Source organism: Engystomops pustulosus, chromosome 7 (genome assembly GCF_040894005.1).
Source record: "Engystomops pustulosus chromosome 7, aEngPut4.maternal, whole genome shotgun sequence".
Lineage (NCBI taxonomy): Eukaryota > Metazoa > Chordata > Amphibia > Anura > Leptodactylidae > Engystomops > Engystomops pustulosus.
In genome coordinates this window covers 61,952,917-61,974,362 of record NC_092417.1, presented here as the reverse complement: position 1 = coordinate 61,974,362, position 21,446 = coordinate 61,952,917, and the positions used below count along the sequence as shown (strand labels likewise).

General features: G+C 41.5%; 1 protein-coding gene across 7 annotated transcripts in view; it reads left to right on the top strand.

Annotated features, from left to right (window-relative positions):
- The window catches only part of EVL (Enah/Vasp-like), a 104,293-nt gene that overhangs the window by 62,820 nt on the left and 20,027 nt on the right, over positions 1-21,446 (top strand). For all 7 annotated transcript variants that reach the window (XM_072116166.1, XM_072116169.1, XM_072116168.1 and 4 more), the window contains exons 4-5: positions 9,607-9,679; positions 17,891-17,949. In XM_072116166.1, the coding sequence (XP_071972267.1) occupies positions 9,607-9,679; positions 17,891-17,949 (132 nt within the window). The remainder of the gene's footprint in view (positions 1-9,606; positions 9,680-17,890; positions 17,950-21,446) is intronic.

The following is a 21,446-nucleotide window of genomic DNA, read 5'->3' as shown; positions in this document are numbered from 1 at the left end:
TATTTCACAATTTTGCAACATAAAAAATGTATTAAAAAGTGATCAAAATGCTGTACAGTCCTCGAAATGGTAGCATTAAAATACGTCATCTCATTTTGCAAAAAAGCTCCGTCTACCGAAATATGAAAAAGTTATTAGCGCCAAATGAAGAATTCTTTTTTGTACAGGAGTTTTTAGTTTTTGTAAATGTATAAAAATATAATAAAACCTATATAAATTTAGTATCCCTGTGATCCTAATGACCCAAAGAATATAGGAGATATTTGGGGTGCTCAGTGAAAGCCGTAAAAACTAAGCTCACAAGAAAATGTTGCAAATACACTTTTTCATCAATTTTACTGCATTTGTCATTTTTTTTCCCACTTCCCAGTACACGGCATGGAATATAAAATACCGTCACTATGAAGTGTGATTTGTTGCGCAGAAAACAAGCCCTCACACCTCTTTACTTTGAAAAATAAAAAAGTTATTGATTTTTGAAGGTAGGAATTGAAAAATGGAAAGTCTAGAATACCTCAATAGCAGCAGGAATCTATCCGATATTTCCAAAGAAATTCAAAATGTGACGCAACCATGTTAAAGGTTGACGCTATCACTGTCTTTATCGTGATTGAGCCAAGATAGAATGTTTTGGAGGTACACATTAGTTAGATGACTGGATAGAATGTTTTGGAGGTACACATTAGTTAGATGACTGGATAGAATGTTTTGGAGGTACACATTAGTTAGATGACTGGATAGAATGTTTTGGAGGTACACATTAGTTAGATGATTGGCTACAATGTTTTGGAGGTACACATTAGTTAGATGACTGGATAGAATGTTTTGGAGGTACACATTAGTTAGATGATTGGCTACAATTAGAGATGAGCGAGCACTAAAATGCTCGGGTGCTCGTTACTCGAGCCGAACATTTCCAGATGCTCGAGTGCTCGTTTCGAGTAACGAGCCCCATTGAAGTCAATGGGAGACCCGAGCATTTTTCAAAGGGACCATGGTTCGGGAATAAAATGTGTTATTTAATTGAAAAAGAATGTCTTCTGATAATTTGCAAACATCTGCGATCTATTCTTCACTGTTCCGCGCGTATATTATCTCCCGACAAGTTAGCAGATGTAAAGAACAGTGAAGAATAGAATAAAAACAGTGAACACAGTGAACACAGTGAACACAGGATCATTTAAGATAAAAACACAGTGCAGAACACAGTGCAGAATAGATTACAGATGTTCGGCACATCTGCTTACTTGTCGGGAGATACGCGCGGAACGGCGCGAACAAAATAGCATGTGAAGAACAATATATATGTGTGTGAAGAACACATTACAGATGTTTAAATACATCTGCAATGTGTTCTTCACACATATATATTGTTCTTCACATGCTATTTTGTTCGCGCCGTTCCGCGCGTATCTCCCGACAAGTAAGCAGATGTGCCGAACATCTGTAATCTATTCTGCACTGTGTTCTGCACTGTGTTTTTATCTTAAATGATCCTGTGTTCACTGTTTTTATTCTATTCTTCATTGTTCTTCACTGTGTTTTTTTAATTAAATGCTCGATCTCGAGCAGGGGAAATACTCGTCCGAGCAACGAGCCGTCTCGAGTACCCTAATGCTCGACCGAGCATCAAGCTCGGACGAGCATGTTCGCTCATCTCTAGCTACAATGTTTTGGAGGTACACATTAGTTAGATGACTGGATAGAATGTTTTGGAGGTACACATTAGTTAGATGACTGGATAGAATGTTTTGGAGGTACACATTAGTTAGATGACTGGCTACAATGTTTTGGAGGTACACATTAGTTAGATGACTGGATAGAATGTTTTGGAGGTACACATTAGTTAGATGACTGGATAGAATGTTTTGGAGGTACACATTAGTTAGATGACTGACTAGAATGTTTTGGAGGTACACATTAGTTAGATGACTGGATAGAATGTTTTGGAGGTACACATTAGTTAGATGACTGGCTACAATGTTTTGGAGGTACACATTAGTTAGATGACTGGATAGAATGTTTTGGAGGTACACAGTTAGATGACTGGCTAGAATGTTTTGGAGGTCCACATTAGTTAGATGACTGACTAGAATGTTTTGGAGGTACACAGTTAGATGACTGACTAGAATGTTTTGGAGGTACACATTAGTTAGATGACTGGCTACAATGTTTTGGAGGTACACATTAGTTAGATGACTGACTAGAATGTTTTGGAGGTACACATTAGTTAGATGATTGGCTACAATGTTTTGGAGGTACACATTAGTTAGATGACTGGATACAATGTTTTGGAGGTACACATTAGTTAGATGGCTGGATAGAATGTTTTGGAGGTACACATTAGTTAGATGACTGGATACAATGTTTTGGAGGTACACATTAGTTAGATGACTGGATACAATGTTTTGGAGGTACACATTAGTTAGATGACTGGATACAATGTTTTGGAGGTACACATTAGTTAGATGACTGGATACAATGTTTTGGAGGTACACATTAGTTAGATGACTGGATACAATGTTTTGGAGGTACACATTAGTTAGATGACTGGATACAATGTTTTGGAGGTACACATTAGTTAGATGACTGGATACAATGTTTTGGAGGTACACATTAGTTAGATGACTGGATACAATGTTTTGGAGGTACACATTAGTTAGATGACTGATAGAATGTTTTGGAGGTACACATTAGTTAGATGACTGACTAGAATGTTTTGGAGGTACACATTAGTTAGATGACTGGATAGAATGTTTTGAAGGTACACATTAGTTAGATGACTGGCTACAATGTTTTGGAGGTACACATTAGTTAGATGACTGGCTACAATGTTTTGGAGGTACACATTAGTTAGATGACTGACTAGAATGTTTTGGAGGTACACATTAGTTAGATGATTGGCTACAATGTTTTGGAGGTACACATTAGTTAGATGACTGGATACAATGTTTTGGAGGTACACATTAGTTAGATGGCTGGATAGAATGTTTTGGAGGTACACATTAGTTAGATGACTGGATACAATGTTTTGGAGGTACACATTAGTTAGATGACTGGATAGAATGTTTTGGAGGTACACATTAGTTAGATGACTGGATAGAATGTTTTGGAGGTACACATTAGTTAGATGACTGACTAGAATGTTTTGGAGGTACACATTAGTTAGATGACTGGATAGAATGTTTTGGAGGTACACATTAGTTAGATGACTGGCTACAATGTTTTGGAGGTACACATTAGTTAGATGACTGGATAGAATGTTTTGGAGGTACACAGTTAGATGACTGGCTAGAATGTTTTGGAGGTCCACATTAGTTAGATGACTGACTAGAATGTTTTGGAGGTACACAGTTAGATGACTGACTAGAATGTTTTGGAGGTACACATTAGTTAGATGACTGGCTACAATGTTTTGGAGGTACACATTAGTTAGATGACTGACTAGAATGTTTTGGAGGTACACATTAGTTAGATGATTGGCTACAATGTTTTGGAGGTACACATTAGTTAGATGACTGGATACAATGTTTTGGAGGTACACATTAGTTAGATGGCTGGATAGAATGTTTTGGAGGTACACATTAGTTAGATGACTGGATACAATGTTTTGGAGGTACACATTAGTTAGATGACTGGATACAATGTTTTGGAGGTACACATTAGTTAGATGACTGGATACAATGTTTTGGAGGTACACATTAGTTAGATGACTGGATACAATGTTTTGGAGGTACACATTAGTTAGATGACTGGATACAATGTTTTGGAGGTACACATTAGTTAGATGACTGGATACAATGTTTTGGAGGTACACATTAGTTAGATGACTGGATACAATGTTTTGGAGGTACACATTAGTTAGATGACTGGATACAATGTTTTGGAGGTACACATTAGTTAGATGACTGATAGAATGTTTTGGAGGTACACATTAGTTAGATGACTGACTAGAATGTTTTGGAGGTACACATTAGTTAGATGACTGGATAGAATGTTTTGAAGGTACACATTAGTTAGATGACTGGCTACAATGTTTTGGAGGTACACATTAGTTAGATGACTGGCTACAATGTTTTGGAGGTACACATTAGTTAGATGACTGACTAGAATGTTTTGGAGGTACACATTAGTTAGATGATTGGCTACAATGTTTTGGAGGTACACATTAGTTAGATGACTGGATACAATGTTTTGGAGGTACACATTAGTTAGATGGCTGGATAGAATGTTTTGGAGGTACACATTAGTTAGATGACTGGATACAATGTTTTGGAGGTACACATTAGTTAGATGACTGGATACAATGTTTTGGAGGTACACATTAGTTAGATGACTGGATACAATGTTTTGGAGGTACACATTAGTTAGATGACTGGATATAATGTTTTGGAGGTACACATTAGTTAGATGACTGGATACAATGTTTTGGAGGTACACATTAGTTAGATGACTGGATACAATGTTTTGGAGGTACACATTAGTTAGATGACTGGATACAATGTTTTGGAGGTACACATTAGTTAGATGACTGGATACAATGTTTTGGAGGTACACATTAGTTAGATGACTGGATAGAATGTTTTGGAGGTACACATTAGTTAGATGACTGGCTACAATGTTTTGGAGGTACACATTAGTTAGATGACTGGATAGAATGTTTTGGAGGTACACATTAGATAGATGATTGGCTAGAATGTTTTGGAGGTACACATTAGTTAGATGACTGGATAGAATGTTTTGGAGGTACACGTTAGTTAGATGACTGTATACAATGTTTTGGAGGTACACATTAGTTAGATGACTGGATAGAATGTTTTGGAGGTACACATTAGTTAGATGACTGGATAGAATGTTTTGGAGGTACACATTAGTTAGATGACTGGATAGAATGTTTTGGAGGTACACATTAGTTAGATGACTGGATAGAATGTTTTGGAGGTACACATTAGTTAGATGACTGGATAGAATGTTTTGGAGGTACACATTAGTTAGATGACTGGCTACAATGTTTTGGAGGTACACATTAGATAGATGATTGGCTAGAATGTTTTGGAGGTACACATTAGATAGATGATTGGCTAGAATGTTTTGGAGGTACACATTAGTTAGATGACTGGATACAATGTTTTGGAGGTACACATTAGTTAGATGACTGGATACAATGTTTTGGAGGTACACATTAGTTAGATGACTGGTATGTGGAGCTCGGGCCTCCAGATGATGTATGCTGGAGGATGACAGGGGACATTTAGAGTATTCATGAGGAGGAGGACTGGGAAGTATCTCAATTATGGAATCTTCTTTCACCACAAGTGATGAAAAGCCATGATGAGAATGGCAGTGCTGTCAGACTAATCTATTGTCACCTCTGTCATCTTAGCATTTAGAGTTTGTACAGTCAATTTCCTTGTAATGGTCTAAAATATCTGAACTTTCAGGCTTCAGAGGAAGAAATTCATACATTCTACATTCTGATGAACAGGGAATAGTTTATATTTCAATGGAGAACCCTGATCATTGAATTGATGCTGAAGCTGTCCATGACGGGCCTACACTTCACACTCCTGTTGAACATAGAAATTTTATGTCAGGTCTATGGAACCTATGAACTCATAAATCAACAATTCGACCAGCAGAGATATCTGAAGTCATGTGGTAGTCTAGTTTTTTATATGAGGAACAAATACACCAAGTAGGTTCTATGAAGCAACTGAGTTTGGGGCCAAGGAAAGCCTCAGATAAACCTGTATGTCTTCATAACATGCTGTGCACCAAAAACATGTGCTTTATGTCCTACCCAGAAGTGAAACCGCTCCTGTACCCCATTGCAAATTCTGAACCCTGAGCCCCAGTTTAAAGCCCAGGTAGAATAGCTGCTCTTGCATCAATTTCCTACGCCCATTGCCTACTTGTAGTATAGTGTATGAAGAAAAACTGATCTCTTTTTTATGTATCATAGCCATGGGTGCAATGTACATATCATGTCAAATTAACAAACATGAAAAAATCATTGTAAGATATAATAAATTAAGGAAAACATTGCAATATTTATAACAGCATAATACCCTAGTCCCCACAGCACATTATTGTTCAAACCTTGCCTGCATTCTACCACCGCTAGAGGGCACTCTGTATATATATCTGTACATCTTAATTGGAAATGCATGGATATTGGTCACTGTAGTGCTAACAGACCCATCTCACACACTATGGGGAAGAAAAACTGCTGAGATTTTTTCAAGTTTGTTTTGGAGAGGAGCAAAGAGACAATGTGCCACGGTCTGTGTTTTTTTTGTTTTTTTTTCTTTTTTATCACTAGAGAATATACTGGCATTGCATACATGGCATTTTGCAGCTGGATGACTTTTTATTTATTGTGATGATAGACTTTGCATGAACGCATTAATACTGTTTATACACATTGCAAGTAGCGGTAATGAATCATCCCTCAGTGCAGACGTTGTGCCACAAAACAGATGTACAATAGCCCTGATCTCTCTCATACCGTACTAAAACAAAACGAGACATCAAATAATAATAACTGAAAAGGAAAAGTAGGAGCTGAGCTGGAATACTAAATTATCCCAAAAGATAAGAGGCAACACGCTCACTAGAAGAAGAATGAAGAGGAGACAGATGGAAAATTTAGACAATTAATATTTAATTTAGAAAATTCAGTATTTCAGAAGCTGATACCTTATGCTTAATTAAACAGTTGATAAACTGATATCAGTTTTTAAAATATTTTGCTTGCTTTGTTGTTATATTTTATTATGTTTATTTAATAGTAATTTTTTTATACAATATTGTATAAAATTTCTACTGCTAAAAAAGGCCGAATTGAAATTGTAATAAATTATTTAAGCAGAGATGCCGTTCTGCGCTGTAGTGAAGGATTTGGTTACACCGGTTGTAACCCGGCACTCCATGGGAGGGCAGGTAAAGCAGAAGAATGAATAGAATCCATTGAACATTGCTCAAAGGCCTTGTATAGCATGGTCAGCAAGGAATGGGTCCTTCATTGCTTCTGTCTGTGCCACTGCGACTGCTTCGTCCTTTGCAGAATGTCCTGTAGGTGATGTTATTTCCTTTTCTTTGTATTATATTTCAATATTGGTTAATTTTTGGTATTACTTATTTTGTAAGTGTTTGTTGCTTTTACTGTTGTGATTAGATTTATTTAACTTTTGTGCAGTTTAACTTGGTTTACGGGTCATTATAAATCAATATTTTACTGTCATGTTTTTGTTCATCATGTTTATTTTTATATTCCCACTTTCATTTATTTGCCTCTCACTTTCAGAGATTTGATGTCACCATCTTTGTTATAAAGCATTTTTATAAATTGATACTGTACATGTCAAATGTCATCTACAGGAGAATCGGGCAGAATTTGACCTGTAGTATTAATGTGGTTCACGTTGTTAAGAGTTTCATATCTAGAGCCTAGATTCGGCTTTGATGCAGGAACTTCACATTTCATTACACTATGTGGTAGTTCATGGGGAAATGTACTGTAACTCATATTTATAGAACATCTGATATACCCCACAGACTCCTGAGCAGGATGCTATATCCTTTGCTCTGTGAGTAATGGATGGTTTATTGATGATAGATCTGCCGGATGTCCTTTTACCTGCAGTCAGTAATAATATAAGCACTTATAGCAGGGATACCGTATGTATACTAATGTAGTAGGGCCAAATTTTTCATTTAACTGTTTCCTTTTTGCACTGGGTTAAGATAATGTAATTGTTTTACTTGTAGGTTTTTGGAAAACCACAGATAAAATAACATGCATATTATAGAAATCAATCATGTCCACCCATAATACACACAATGTTAATTTTACAAACACATCTACTAGCTGTATGGAGATAGATGGGGTGAGAGAAATGGTGGCTCAGGTACATCAATCTCATAGATTGTAAGTTCTTGTGAATAGGCCCCTCTCTCCTATTGTTCCATCTGTCTATGCAGGGTCATCTCCAGGTTTCAGTAGGAGCCTCAGTAGGTCCCTTTGCAGTGAACTCACGTGGCGGCATTAAAAATTCTGAAAAGAAAACAGTCTCCTGTTCCCTAGTTTATCAGTCGCTTCATGCTTATTTCATATAAGCCGCCCCCACACCATATGGATTCATTACAAACATTGCCCCTCACCCCCATGGATTCCTTATGTACAGCCTTATGTGGGCCCCCCAGCAGCTCTGGCCCAGGTATGCCCAGTGCTGGTGCTGACCCTGTGACTATGTTATTACTATGTATCCCATGATCTGCAAAGTGCTGCAGAATATGATGGCAATAAATAAATACAGATTTATTGGTATAGTGTATAGTGCAAAGGAGAGAACTACCCTTCAAGTGTATCTAAACTTTTAAAGTAATTTTTTTATTGCAGAAATGAATGAAAACAGCTTTTTCTCTGCTCCTTTTTCTCCTGCAGTGAGCAGTATTCCTGAAAACCTTCTGAGATCCAGACAGATGAAGGCAAATGGTTAACTCTTTCAATACACAGAGAATATTTCCCTTCAGCTCTCTGAAGAGATTATAGTATCCACTGACTGTCTGTAAAGAGTTAATTCACTAGACACTTTATCAGAATTCTATATTTCTCGACTGTCAGTGGATACAGGACACAAAGCTAATTTATGCAAACTGCTTAAAAGGGGAGAAATGCAGTGGAAAAAAGTATATTATAAAGTTTATCATCATCTGCACTATTGATTTCTGCAATTTTATTGAAAGTTTAGTTACACTTTTAAGTCAGGGCAAACATCACAGTAGGAGATTCATTGTCCCTCAGGAAGCAAGGAAGTTTATAGAGATTATATAAAATATGCACAAACATTTTAGCGCAATAACTGTGATTTTAGGGTGACTTTGGGAAGTGATTTGTCCACACCCTGGAGGAGTGGGGTTAAATTACTTCACAGGAAACATGGGGGGGATGTTTGGTTTGCCCCTATTATAGAGATGAATCAAAATAATAAATATTATATTAATAAAAATGAAATGACGTTTTGGCTTCCTTTCTATGAGACTCGGGGAACAAACAGAATTTCATAGTAGATTCTCTACTTTGTGATTAGTGATGAGATGTCAGACTAACTAGGGCATCTGCTTTATATTCCGCTGCCGCAGCAGAATGGCTCGTGCTGCTGGGTGTATGATAACATGTTTATTTCTTATAGAGATACATGTGTAGCTGTCTCCATCATAAAGGTTAATTTGCATCTCCTCAAGGGGAAAAGGATTATGTAAAAATCTAATGGAAACAAGATATGAAAATGTGTGCATTTGTGAAAATGTTCAAAATTACACTGCAGAACGGAGAAACAATGAAAGCTGAACATATAGGGGTTCTCCAGAACCTGGGAAACATGGGTATTTTACTATTTATGTAATCTTCATTTTTACCATCTTTCATCTCTGAAGTCTGTGTATAATAAGACCCTCTGTTCACTTGAGAAGGAAGCACTTTCCTCTGACAAGATATATTGCAAAGTTTTTTGCCTTCACTTGTACTATTCATTTTTACAAAGCTTGTTGAAATCTTAGACCACTTAAAAACGTTAAACTTTTTCTTCTTCTATTTTTTTCCAGGTCCTGCTGCTCAGCGCCAAGTCCCGGGCATCCAAAATGGACCCTCACCAGATGAAATGGAGATCCAGAGAAGGTGAGATGGGAAGTTGGACAACTGTTTTTTTCTAATAAGATTATTGGTTACAGGTGTTACCCCCCTTTCACGTGGGGTTTGGTCAGCGTTTCTTCAGACTTTGGTCAGTGAAAAACTGATAATGACCATCAGATTTCAATCTATTCTCTGTCAGATTCTGCTCAGTGTGTTAGTTTTTCATGCGCAAGTTTGATCTATTTTTACTGCATTTTTCATTTATGCTATAGTAGTTCCTGGGCCACAGTATAGATTTGGGAATGAGCACTTTGGGCCTCACATGCACCGGTACCCAGATTGGACTACTGCTTTTGGACTGATTACAGCCCTGTACTTAGCTTTACATTTATTGGGTTCACTTCATTGTTCTCCTTAGTTACTACATGTGTAATACTACACAATGGTATTACTAATTCTGAAAGCCTTCGAGTGTAAGGGGGTTGTACCAAGTTTGCATGTTATCCCTTATCCACAGGATCTGAGAGGAAACAACTGTGGGACCCACATTGGTCATGGGAAATGGACCCTCCAGCAATCTGGAGAACAGAGGTCCCGTTGTCACTAATGATTGCACACCTCACTCGGCTATCTCTGATCCCCTCATAGACAGCAAAGGGGAGTACAGAAAATAGCTAAACACTGCGTTCAGCAATTTCCGATGCTGCAATACTATCTTTCATTCTTTGGATTCTTTGGATTGGTCCCGTTCTTATGATCGTTGGGAGTCACAGCAGTCCGAGCCCCAACAATAAGCTTGTTATCCCCTTTAATGCTCCCCATATCCATTGTCGTCTAACTCTCTATTCATAGTAGTATATTAGTACCTGGCAAAAGTGAAAATTACTGACTCTTTACATCAGTGTCCAACTTCTGGCTAGGACACCCTGGGCATCCTGGGAGTTGCACAAATCAGGAGGTGAATATTTTGCATATCACTGAGGTTACAATTTAGAAGTCACAATCTCTAGGTCCTTACTAGAGATGAGCGAACATACTCGTCCGAGCTTGATGCTCGTTCGAGCATTAGCGTACTCGAAACTGCTCTTTGCTCGGACGAATACTTCGCCCGCTCGAGAAAATGGCAGCTCCCGCCGTTTTGCTTTTTGGCGGCCTGAAACAGAGCCAATCACAAGCCAGGAGACTCTGCACTCCACCCAGCATGACGTGGTACCCTTACACGTCGATAGCAGTGGTTGGCTGGCCAGATCAGGTGACCCTGGAATAGACTAGCCCCTGCCCGCGCTGCTCGGATCATTCTGTGTCTGGATGCCGCTAGGGAGAGAGCTGCTGCTGGTCAGGGAAAGCGTTAGGGTGTTCTATTAGAATAGTGTTAGGCAGGAGTGATTCTACAAGAACCCAACAGCCCTTCTTAGGGCTACAATAACGTTATACTTTTTTTTTTTTTGTTTGCTTGTGGCTGGGCTTGCTGGCACTAGTAGTGCAGCTAGTACCATATTGTGAGGAATTTGCAGGGGGACTTGCTACCGTTGTGTTTAGCTCTTAGTGACACACATATCCACCTCAAACACCAAAGTGGGAAAATTTATTAGGGGTTTGATTTCAATTAGGCACAGTCTGCCATTTCCTTTTTATTTTACGTTTATTTTTTCATAACTCAGCGTCATCTCATCAGTGTGCTTTCATACTTGGCTAGAAAATAGCCAAAGGAGAATCCAAACGGCTTACTTACGCCTACAATAGCGTTATATATATTTTATTTCTGGTTGATCTGCTGGTGGCTGTCCTTGCTGCAGTGCATATACTAGCCAATTGTGAGGAATTTGGAGTGAGACTTGCGACCGCTGTGTTTAGCGCTTAGTGACGCACATATCCATCGCAAAGACCGAAGTGGGAAAATTTATTAGGGGTTGGATTTCAATTAGGCACAGTCTGCCATTTCCTTTCTATTTTACGTTTATTTTTTCATAACTCACCGTCATCTCATCAGTGTGCTTTCATACTTGGCTAGAAAATAGCCAAAGGAGAATCCAAACGGCTTACTTACGCCTACAATACCGTTATATATATTTTATTTCTGGTTGATCTGCTGGTGGCTGTCCTTGCTGCAGTGCATATACTAGCCAATTGTGAGGAATTTGGAGTGAGACTTGCGACCGCTGTGTTTAGCGCTTAGTGACGCACATATCCATCGCAAAGACCGAAGTGGGAAAATTTATTAGGGGTTGGATTTCAATTAGGCACAGTCTGCCATTTCCTTTTTATTTTACGTTTATTTTTTCATAACTCAGCGTCATCTCATCAGTGTGCTTTCATACTTGGCCAGAAAATAGCCATAGCAATAGGATAGCATCGTTTGGTTTTAAAAACTAAAAAACACAAAAAAAAAAAAAAACACAAAAAAAAAGTAAAAAAAAAATTAAAGTTATAACTTTCATTTTCAAAATGTTTAACCCGAGGGCTAGGGGTAGAGGACGAGGGCGGGGACGTGGGCGTCCAACTACTGCAGGGGTCAGAGGCCGTGGTCCTGGGCGGGGTGAGACACCACCTGCTGATGAGGGAGCAGGGGAACGCCGCAGAGCTACACTCCCTAGGTTCATGTCTGAAGTTACTGGGACTCGTGGTAGAGCACTGTTGAGGCCAGAACAGTGCGAACAGGTGATGTCGTGGATTGCCGTCAACGCTTCGAGCAATTTGTCCACCAGTCAGTCTTCCACGCAGTCCACCCATGTCACCGAAATCGGCACTCCTCCAGCTCCTGCACCTCAGCCTCCTCCCCCCCAGTCTGCCCCCTCCCAGGAAAATTTGGCATTTGAACCGGCATACTCTGAGGAACTGTTTTCTGGACCCTTCCCACAGTCACAAACCACTTGTCCGGTTGCTGCTGAGCAATTTTCCGATGCCCAGGTTTTCCACCAGTCACAGTCTGTGGGTGATGATGACCTTCTTGACGTAGTGGCAGAAGTGTGTAAAGAGGTGTCCGACGATGAGGAGACACGGTTGTCAGACAGTGGTGAAGTTGTTGTCAGGGCAGGAAGTCCGAGGGGGGAGCAGACTGAGGGATCGGAGGATGATGAGGTGACAGACCCAAGCTGGGTTGAGAGGCCGGGTGAACACAGTGCTTCTGAGACGGAGGAGAGTCCTATAGCAGAACAGGTTAGAAGAGGCAGTGGTGGGGCCAGACGGAGAGGCAGGGCCAGAGCAGGTGCATCAGCGCCAAATGTGTCACGTAGTGAAGCTCCCGTGGCGAGGGCTCCCGCGGCGAGGGCTAGATTTTCAGAAGTCTGGAGGTTCTTTAAGGAAACACCGGATGACCGACGGACTGTGGTGTGCAACCTTTGCCAAACCAGGATCAGCAGGGGTTCCACCACTACTAGCTTAACTACCACCAGTATGCGCAGGCATATGAATGCTAAACACCCGAATCAGTGGCACCAAGCCCGTTCACCTCCGGCCGTGCACACCACTGCTCCTTCCCCTGTGTCAGCTGATAGTCAGCCCCCTGCCCAGGACCCTGGCACAAAAACCCCATCGTCGCCTCCACGATCCTCCACAGCATCCACCAGCGTTCAGCTCTCCATACCCCAGACGCTGGAGCGGAAAAGAAAATATAGTGCAACCCACCCGCACGCCCAAGCCCTTAATGTCCACATCTCCAGATTGCTTAGCCTGGAGATGCTGCCCTATAGGCTAGTAGAGACCAAGGCCTTTCGCAACCTCATGGCGGCGGCCGCCCCTCGGTATTCGGTCCCCAGCCGCCACTACTTTTCCCGATGTGCCGTCCCAGCCCTGCACCAGCACGTGTCAGACAACATCATCCGTGCCCTGACCAACGCCGTTTCTGACAAGGTCCACCTGACCACGGACACGTGGACGAGTGCTGCCGGGCAGGGCCACTATATATCGCTGACGGCACATTGGGTTAACTTGGTGGAGGCTGGGACCGAGTCTGACCCTGGGGCTGGTCATATACTGCCGACGCCGAGGATTGCGGGGCCTACCTCGGTCCAGGTCTCAAAGGCCTACTATGCCTCCTCCTCCTCCCACCCCTCCTCCACCTCCTCCTCCGAACTACCATCCGTGGGCATGGCGCCATCAGTCGCTAGCTCTAGGCACAGCAGCAGTGCCGTCGCTAAGCGACAGCAGGCGGTGCTCAAACTGCTGAGCCTAGGCGATAAAAGGCACACCGCCCAAGAACTATTACAGGGCATCACGGCGCAGACTGATCTGTGGCTGGCACCGCTGAACCTGAAGCCAGGCATGGTTGTGTGTGACAACGGCCGTAACCTGGTGGCGGCTATGCAACTCGGCAGACTGACACATGTGCCATGCCTGGCCCATGTGTTAAATCTGATAGTTCAGCGTTTCCTCAAGACATACCCCAATCTGTCAGATTTGCTCACGAAGGTGCGCCGCATCTGTGCGCATTTCAGGAAGTCCAGCACAGATGCTGCCACTCTCAGGGCAGCGCAGCGCCGCCTCCAACTGCCCGCTCACCGACTGTTGTGCGACGTGCCCACGAGGTGGAATTCAACATTAACCATGTTATCCAGAGTTTACCAGCAGCGCAGAGCGATTGTAGACTGTCAGATGTCAACTTCCACCAGAACTGGTAGTCAGGTCAGTCAGCTTCCTCAAGTCTACAATGAGGAGTGGACGTGGATGTCTGATATCTGTCAGGTGCTGAGTAACTTTGAGGAGTCAACACAGATGGTCAGTGGTGATGCCGCCATCATCAGCCTCACCATCCCGCTGCTTGGCCTGTTGAAAAACTCTCTGGTCAGCATGAAGTCGGAAGCTTTGCGCTCGTCACAAGAGACGGGGGAAGAAGATTCCCTTGTTGATAGCCAAAGCACCCTTAGGTCTGTTTCTCAGCGCATATCGGAGGAGGTGGAGGAGGATGAGGAGGAAGAGGAGGAGAATGTTGGCGAGACAGAAGAGGGGAGCATTGCTCAGACCTTCACTGTTCAGCGTGTATGGGCAGAAGAAGAGGAGTTGGAGGAGTTGGAGGAGGAGGAAATGGGCAGTCAGGCCAGTGAGGGGAGTGAATTCTTGCGCGTTGGGACTCTGGCGCATATGGCAGATTTCATGCTAGGCTGCCTATCCCGTGACCCTCGCGTTCAAAGAATTTATTCCAGCACCGATTACTGGGTATTCACTCTCCTGGACCCACGGTACAAGCAAAATCTTTCCACTCTCATCCCTGGAGAGGAAAGGAGTGTGAGAATGCATGAATACCAGCAGGCCCTGGTGCACAAGCTGAAACAGTATTTCCCTTCTGACAGCGCTAGCGGCAGAGTGCGTAGTTCTGCGGGACAAGTAGCGAGGGAGAGTAGGCGAGCAGGCAGCTTGTCCAGCACTGGCAAGGGTACGCTTTACAAGGCTTTTGCCAGCTTTATGTCACCCCAGCAAGACACTGTCACCTGTCCCCAGTCTCGGCAGAGTAGGGCTGATCTTTACAGAAAGATGGTGAGGGAGTACGTAGCTGACATACCATCGTCCTAAATGATCACACAGCTCCCTACAACTACTGGGTTTCAAAGCTGGACATGTGGCACGAACTGGCGCTGTACGCCTTGGAGGTTCTTGCCTGCCCTGCCGCTAGCGTCTTGTCCGAGCGGGTTTTCAGTGCAGCTGGTGGCATCATCACCGATAAGCGTACACGCCTGTCGACTGACAGCGCTGACAGGCTGACGCTTATTAAGATGAATAAAGCCTGGATTTCTCATAATTTCCAGCTATAGTACTTTATGCATTTAATTTTTCTGGAGGGCCACCTACCCGGTCCTCTGTTTTAAACAATTTTTGGGAGTGCCACATACAGGCACTCAATCTATTCAATTTTTCTGGAGGGCCACCTACCTGCTCCTCTGGTTTGAAAACTTTTTTGGACTGCCACATACAGGCACTCAATCTATTTCATTTTTCTGGAGGGCCACCTACCTGCTCCTCTGGTTTGAAAACTTTTTTGGACTGCCACATACAGGCACTCAATCTATTTCATTTTTCTGGAGGGCCACCTACCTGCTCCTCTGGTTTGAAAACTTTTTTGGACTGCCACATACAGACACTCTATCTATTCCATTTTTCTGGAGGGCCACCTACCTGCTCCTCTGGTTTGAAAACTTTTTTGGACTGCCACATACAGGCACTCAATCTATTTCATTTTTCTGGAGGGCCACCTACCTGCTCCTCTGGTTTGAAAACTTTTTTGGACTGCCACATACAGGCACTCAATCTATTCCATTTTTCTGGAGGGCCACCTACCTGCTCCTCTGGTTTGAAAACTTTTTTGGACTGCCACATACAGGCACTATCCAAATTAAATTGTCTCCATAGCAGCCTCCACACGTTGTCTCCATTGCTACCTCCAAAAGTCGTCCATATAGCTGCCTCCATACATCGTCCCCTTATCAAACGAGGTGTGTCAGGCACAAATTTGGGTTGTTTTCATGGATTCCACATCAAAGTTGTTAACTTTGTCGCCACACTGCTGTGTAATCCACAAAATATACTGGCAAACTTTTATCATGTACCGATATTATTTGAGCGCTTCTTGCTCACCTCCTTTGGTTCCTCTCTGCCACCCATTGGTTTGAAGCCTGAGTCCATTTAGGGTATGTCGCCATGACACTCTCTAGCCTGCTGCCGCTGCCTCTGCATGCCGTCCCCTATAGTGTCAGGGTCAATTATTGGATGTTTTAGATGCTATCTAGCTTCATTCTGTCACTCTGTCATGGCCATGCTGTTGCCCATAATTTTGGCATAATGTTGCGATTAAGCAGCCTCAGAGGCATCCATGCATGCTGCCCCTGCTGTTTACTGTCCATTTCCGTGGTGTTTCCATCCTTTTCTGAGGTTCCCAGGTGTTTGGCCAAGCTTCCCTGTGCAGAGCCTTGGTCCCCTTGAAAAATTCTCAAGTCTCCCATTGACTTCAATGGGGCTCGTTATTCGAGACGAGCACTCGAGCATCGGGAAAAGTTCGTCTCGAATAACGAGTACCCGAGCATTTTAGTGCTCGCTCATCTCTAGTCCTTACCTATCCTCCTGTCTTATGTTATATTAATATATAAAAGTCCTTTAATCTTGGATAGTCCTTTAAAAAAAGGTTTGGTCTGCAGGAAGAGCTAATTGGATGTAATCACAAACAAAGACAGGTGATAGTTTCTCCTTAAAATAAATGAGACGCTTTCTGGAAGCCAGATGATAGATAGGGGTTTAACAAGTTCAAATTTAGAATCTCCGGATCTTCAACTATGTGTTTTATTCCACCTTCATAGACGCTTTCCTATAAACAAAGGCTTATAAGAACATGACTAATGAACAGAAGGTCATTGAGAAGGATTTAAAGGGGGTTGGTTTACTTTTTTGGGACAAAAAAAAATATGCTTTTTCGTTGGAATAAGGTATAGAAAGAAGTTATGGGATATTTCCACTTAATGGAGTTGGTTACCTTCAAAAGAGGACCTGTCACCAAGTACAAACTACTAGCCGGGGGTCAGTATCCTTCTTTGTTGTCTGAGGTTGTATCCCTGTGTTCATTAAAGGTTGGCTAGGATGGGCTACTTCACATATAAACCTCTGTGTGCTACATTTTTTAAATAGTTTTATGGATTTTATACCACCAAATTGATAAGGGCAATGAAATTCACCATTTTGCACTCGGTGACAGATCCTATTTGAGGTGGATCTTGCATCACCTTCACCAATTCCAAACCTTTGTACCGGCTCTTCTCCATTTACGTAATTGTTGCAATTGTTCCCACTTCATTTACCGTAGTGAGGCTCATTAACCTATTCAATATCAAAAGGGAGCATTCACTCGCAGCATTTCAGATGCAGTTTTTGCTAAAAGCGGGTGTGGATCATAATAAGGTCCTACTTCTCTATTCTCACTCCACGCCTGGTTTCAACATCATAAAAAGCATCTGAAAAAACTGAACACTGTACAGTATACTGTACAGTACACAAAACACACGCAGAATACAACCTTTAGCCATAGAAAAACTACAACCCCAAGCAGGCTTTTTCTTTTTAGTAGGAGAATCTTTATCATTTTATTACCCAGTGTTAATAATTGTGTATTACATTACCCCACAATGGCATCTAGAACCTCAGTTACCTGCTACATGGATTGTCCTAATAAACCTGTGCAGCAGACTGTGAATGGTGCAGGAGGACATCTAGTGGTTGAAGTGTGGTAATGCACAGGATACAAAATGAGTTTATCATTAATATCTTTTTTTTTAAATTTAGGCAAATAATGGAAGCGCACCAGCGACAAGAGACGCTGGAAAGGAGGACATCTACTACAGGTAAGTGTGATCACTGAGATGTGTATGGACCATGTTTTGCGGGTGCTTTAACCGTTAACTGAATGAAGCGGATGTTATTGGGGTGACGTGCCTCTAATCAGTTCGATACTTATCCATAATGACTTTTATCAATGTGCTCTGTATCGAATGCTGTAACAATTTTGCATCCCCTTTTGGACGTATGAATCATATGACATGAATGGGCAGAGTCTCTTATAAATGTAGAATAAGGTGCGTTGTGATGGCTTTTTTGTAGAGAAAGACCATTACCATTGCTGACATTCACGCTCAGTACAGTATGTTCTCATACCGCCATTTTTTTGTGTTAATATAATGTACATGTGTTGTAGCAGGTCATTATTGAATACACCGCTCAAGATAAAAAGCTCTTCAGATATCAATTTTGTGGAGATTTTAATGTATTTCATGTTATCTCCATATACATTGTTGTTTTTGTTTCAAAACCGGTTGCCATTGAAAACGGACATTACCTTATCTCCACCCAATTTTGCTTCTGCAATCACTTACAATGGTACTGTATTCTGCACTGGATATTCTGCATGTGTTCTAACTTTGTAACCAAATTCCCACAATGCAACAAAACAAAAGACCAACAGCATTATTAATTTAGTTTTAGACGTGAACGGAGAAGAAATAAGACGCCTCCTATGCTATTTCCTATTTTCATATTTCCATCTCCATTGTAAGATTGTAATGTAGTAAATTCTCACAGAAAACATAATTGCTGGGAGCTTGTAAAGCGGTTCTATCCCTTTTACAATGAATTACAATCAGGGTAAATTGTAACAGAGGTACAGCGGAACTAAAAATGTTTGTTCAGCTGTTGACCTGTGTAAAGGCAGTCAGCTGTGATAAGTTGATGACAACCTGCACAGGCCACAGACCGGCATGGCATTATATCTGCAAATCCCATTTACATGTAAAGATCTTGATGTTTAAAACATAAAAGTGTGAATCTGCAGGAATCAAGTATTAAAGGGAACCTGTCTGGCACATCTAGCCCCTAAACCTTAGGTCCTACCTCATTTACCTTAGTGAGTTACTCTACATGATGATTGAGTCAGCGGCTCCTGTGAATTATAACATGAACACCCCCTCTCTTTATTGTAATCCTCTGAATTGAGTCAGCAGACCCTGAGCAGATCTGAGTTAGGGTGCAACGTGCCCTTCCTCCTCTGTGATCTTGTAAATGCGCCTCCTGCACAGAAAGGGATATGGATGATATGTACAGGAGGCATGTTTACAAGAAGACAGAGGAGGAAGAGGGTATTGCAGTCTGACCCTGCTTAACTGAACACCCCGCTGACTCAATTCACAGAAAGGAGGTTCATTTTATAATTCACAGGAACTGCTAATTCATATTAATACAGTCATGCAGGATAAATCATTACAGTTAATGAGATAGGACCTTTGGTTAAGGGGGCTAAATGTGCCTGACAAGTTCTTTTTAATATGGTTGAATTCTACTGTGATTCCATCACATGTTTAATCCCGTAGCCTTCCTGGGCACTTGGACCATTTGTGGCCCAACTCATGCACTGATGACAATAGAAATGGACTGCCAGAGCCACAAACTTGAACAGGAATAGGACCTCTAGGATGCTCTATCTTTTGGACCTCTGGTCTTATGCACAGGGCCTTGGAATCTGGGAATGTAAATGGGGATGTGTGTTAGACACTGAAAAAGTTGCTAGCACATGTCCCCATTTCATATTCGTCTGCATGCACACTTGCTGTCACATGGTGCTTCTTGGACTGTTCTTGGTGCGTTTTACATGCACAGAAAAGCTATACGTTTTTAAAACGCATGCATTTTTGCATGTTTTCCATGCGTGTGGCTGGTTTGAATCCTGTATTAACATTTTCACAGCTACTTGAGCTTTCACAAACTGATTCAAACCCGCCAAACACATGGTAAACATGCAAAACACATGCGTTTTAAGTGCATTTAAAAACGCACCAAGAAAGGATCAAAAAGTGGTCCAAGAACACGCCATGTAACAGCACCCTCAGCCTGTTAATGTGAGAGCCCTATTAACTGTGCAATGCATCCCATCCTCTCTCTGCCTTATCACTAAGGCCGCCGGCACACGTGGCGTTTTGAACCTGATTTTGGGCCGTTTTTAAGCAGTCCGTTAAAAAAATACATGCGTTTTGACCCGTTTTGATTAGGATAATTGGTAAAACCGGTCAAAAAAGGATGTGTTTCCAAAAAAACGGACTGCTTAAATACGGCCGAAAAATAAATACGGCAAACAGTAAGACACATTAAAGGTTTGTATGCTGGATGGTACATTGTACTTGGCTGGTATTCCAAATATGATTTCTGTATTTATGTTAGGTTCAGTTCCTCCCTGTATTGTCTTTCTGACAGTTCACACTGTGAGGCTGCTTTATGTCAGGGCAGTGTTATTTCCTTTCCTATGTGGTACGTGACTTGGATTGTCTTATGAAACCTCAGACCCAGTGCTGGTAATTCAGAGAGAAATCACCATACAGCCCAAAAGTACTAATACTTGTTTTATAGACTATAGATCTGATTAAATATATTATAATAATATTAATAGATTGAGGTACATACTGATTATTATATCCATCATCTGGCAACTTGATGATTTGATGACTAGAAATAACAGTTCTATCTTTTTATTCTGTAAAGACCAATGTACATCTGACTACATAAGTGCATAATTATTTGGACACAGATTTTTTTTTTTTTTTACCTGTTTCCGTAAACACATTCAAGTTATAGTTATGTAATTGACATGGACATAAAGTCCAGACTTTCAGCTTTCATTTGAGGGCATCCACATGAAAATGAAGTATTTAGAAGTTTTGGCTCTTTAACATTTGTCACCCTGTTTTTAAAGGGACCAAAAGTAATTGGACAATTGACTCAAAGGCCGTTTTATGGGCAGGTGTGGGCAATTCCTATATTATTTTATTCTTAATTAAGCAGATAAAAGACAGTAGATGATTTGAAAAAAGGCCAGTTATGTTCTGGAAGAAAATTTTTTGGACAAATGAAATCAAGATCAACCAGAATGATGGAAAGAAAAAGTATGGTAAAGGCTTGGTGCAGCTCATGAAACAAAGCATGCCACACCGTCTGTTAATAATGGCGGAGGTAGTGTGATGGCTTAGGCATGCATGGCTGCCAGTGGCACTGGCTCACTAGTGTTTCATAATGATGTGACACAGGACAGAAGCTCCTCATCTGTCTGTAAAGCATCCCTCTTCTTCTCCTAGTGTGGCTTCACCAGTGCTTCACCAGAATTTGTCTCCAACACTCATTATTCCAGCAACTCTTCCTGTGATTCCTGCCCAGAATCTTAGGAGTAGAGGATGTCCTGACAAAATGGTCCAAAACATCAGTGGACGCCCCTTTATATCCACAGTATTGTGTCATGGTGTGCATAGTGCAGCCGTGACACAATACTGTCGGAAACACTTCATAAATACATGTGCAAGCAGTT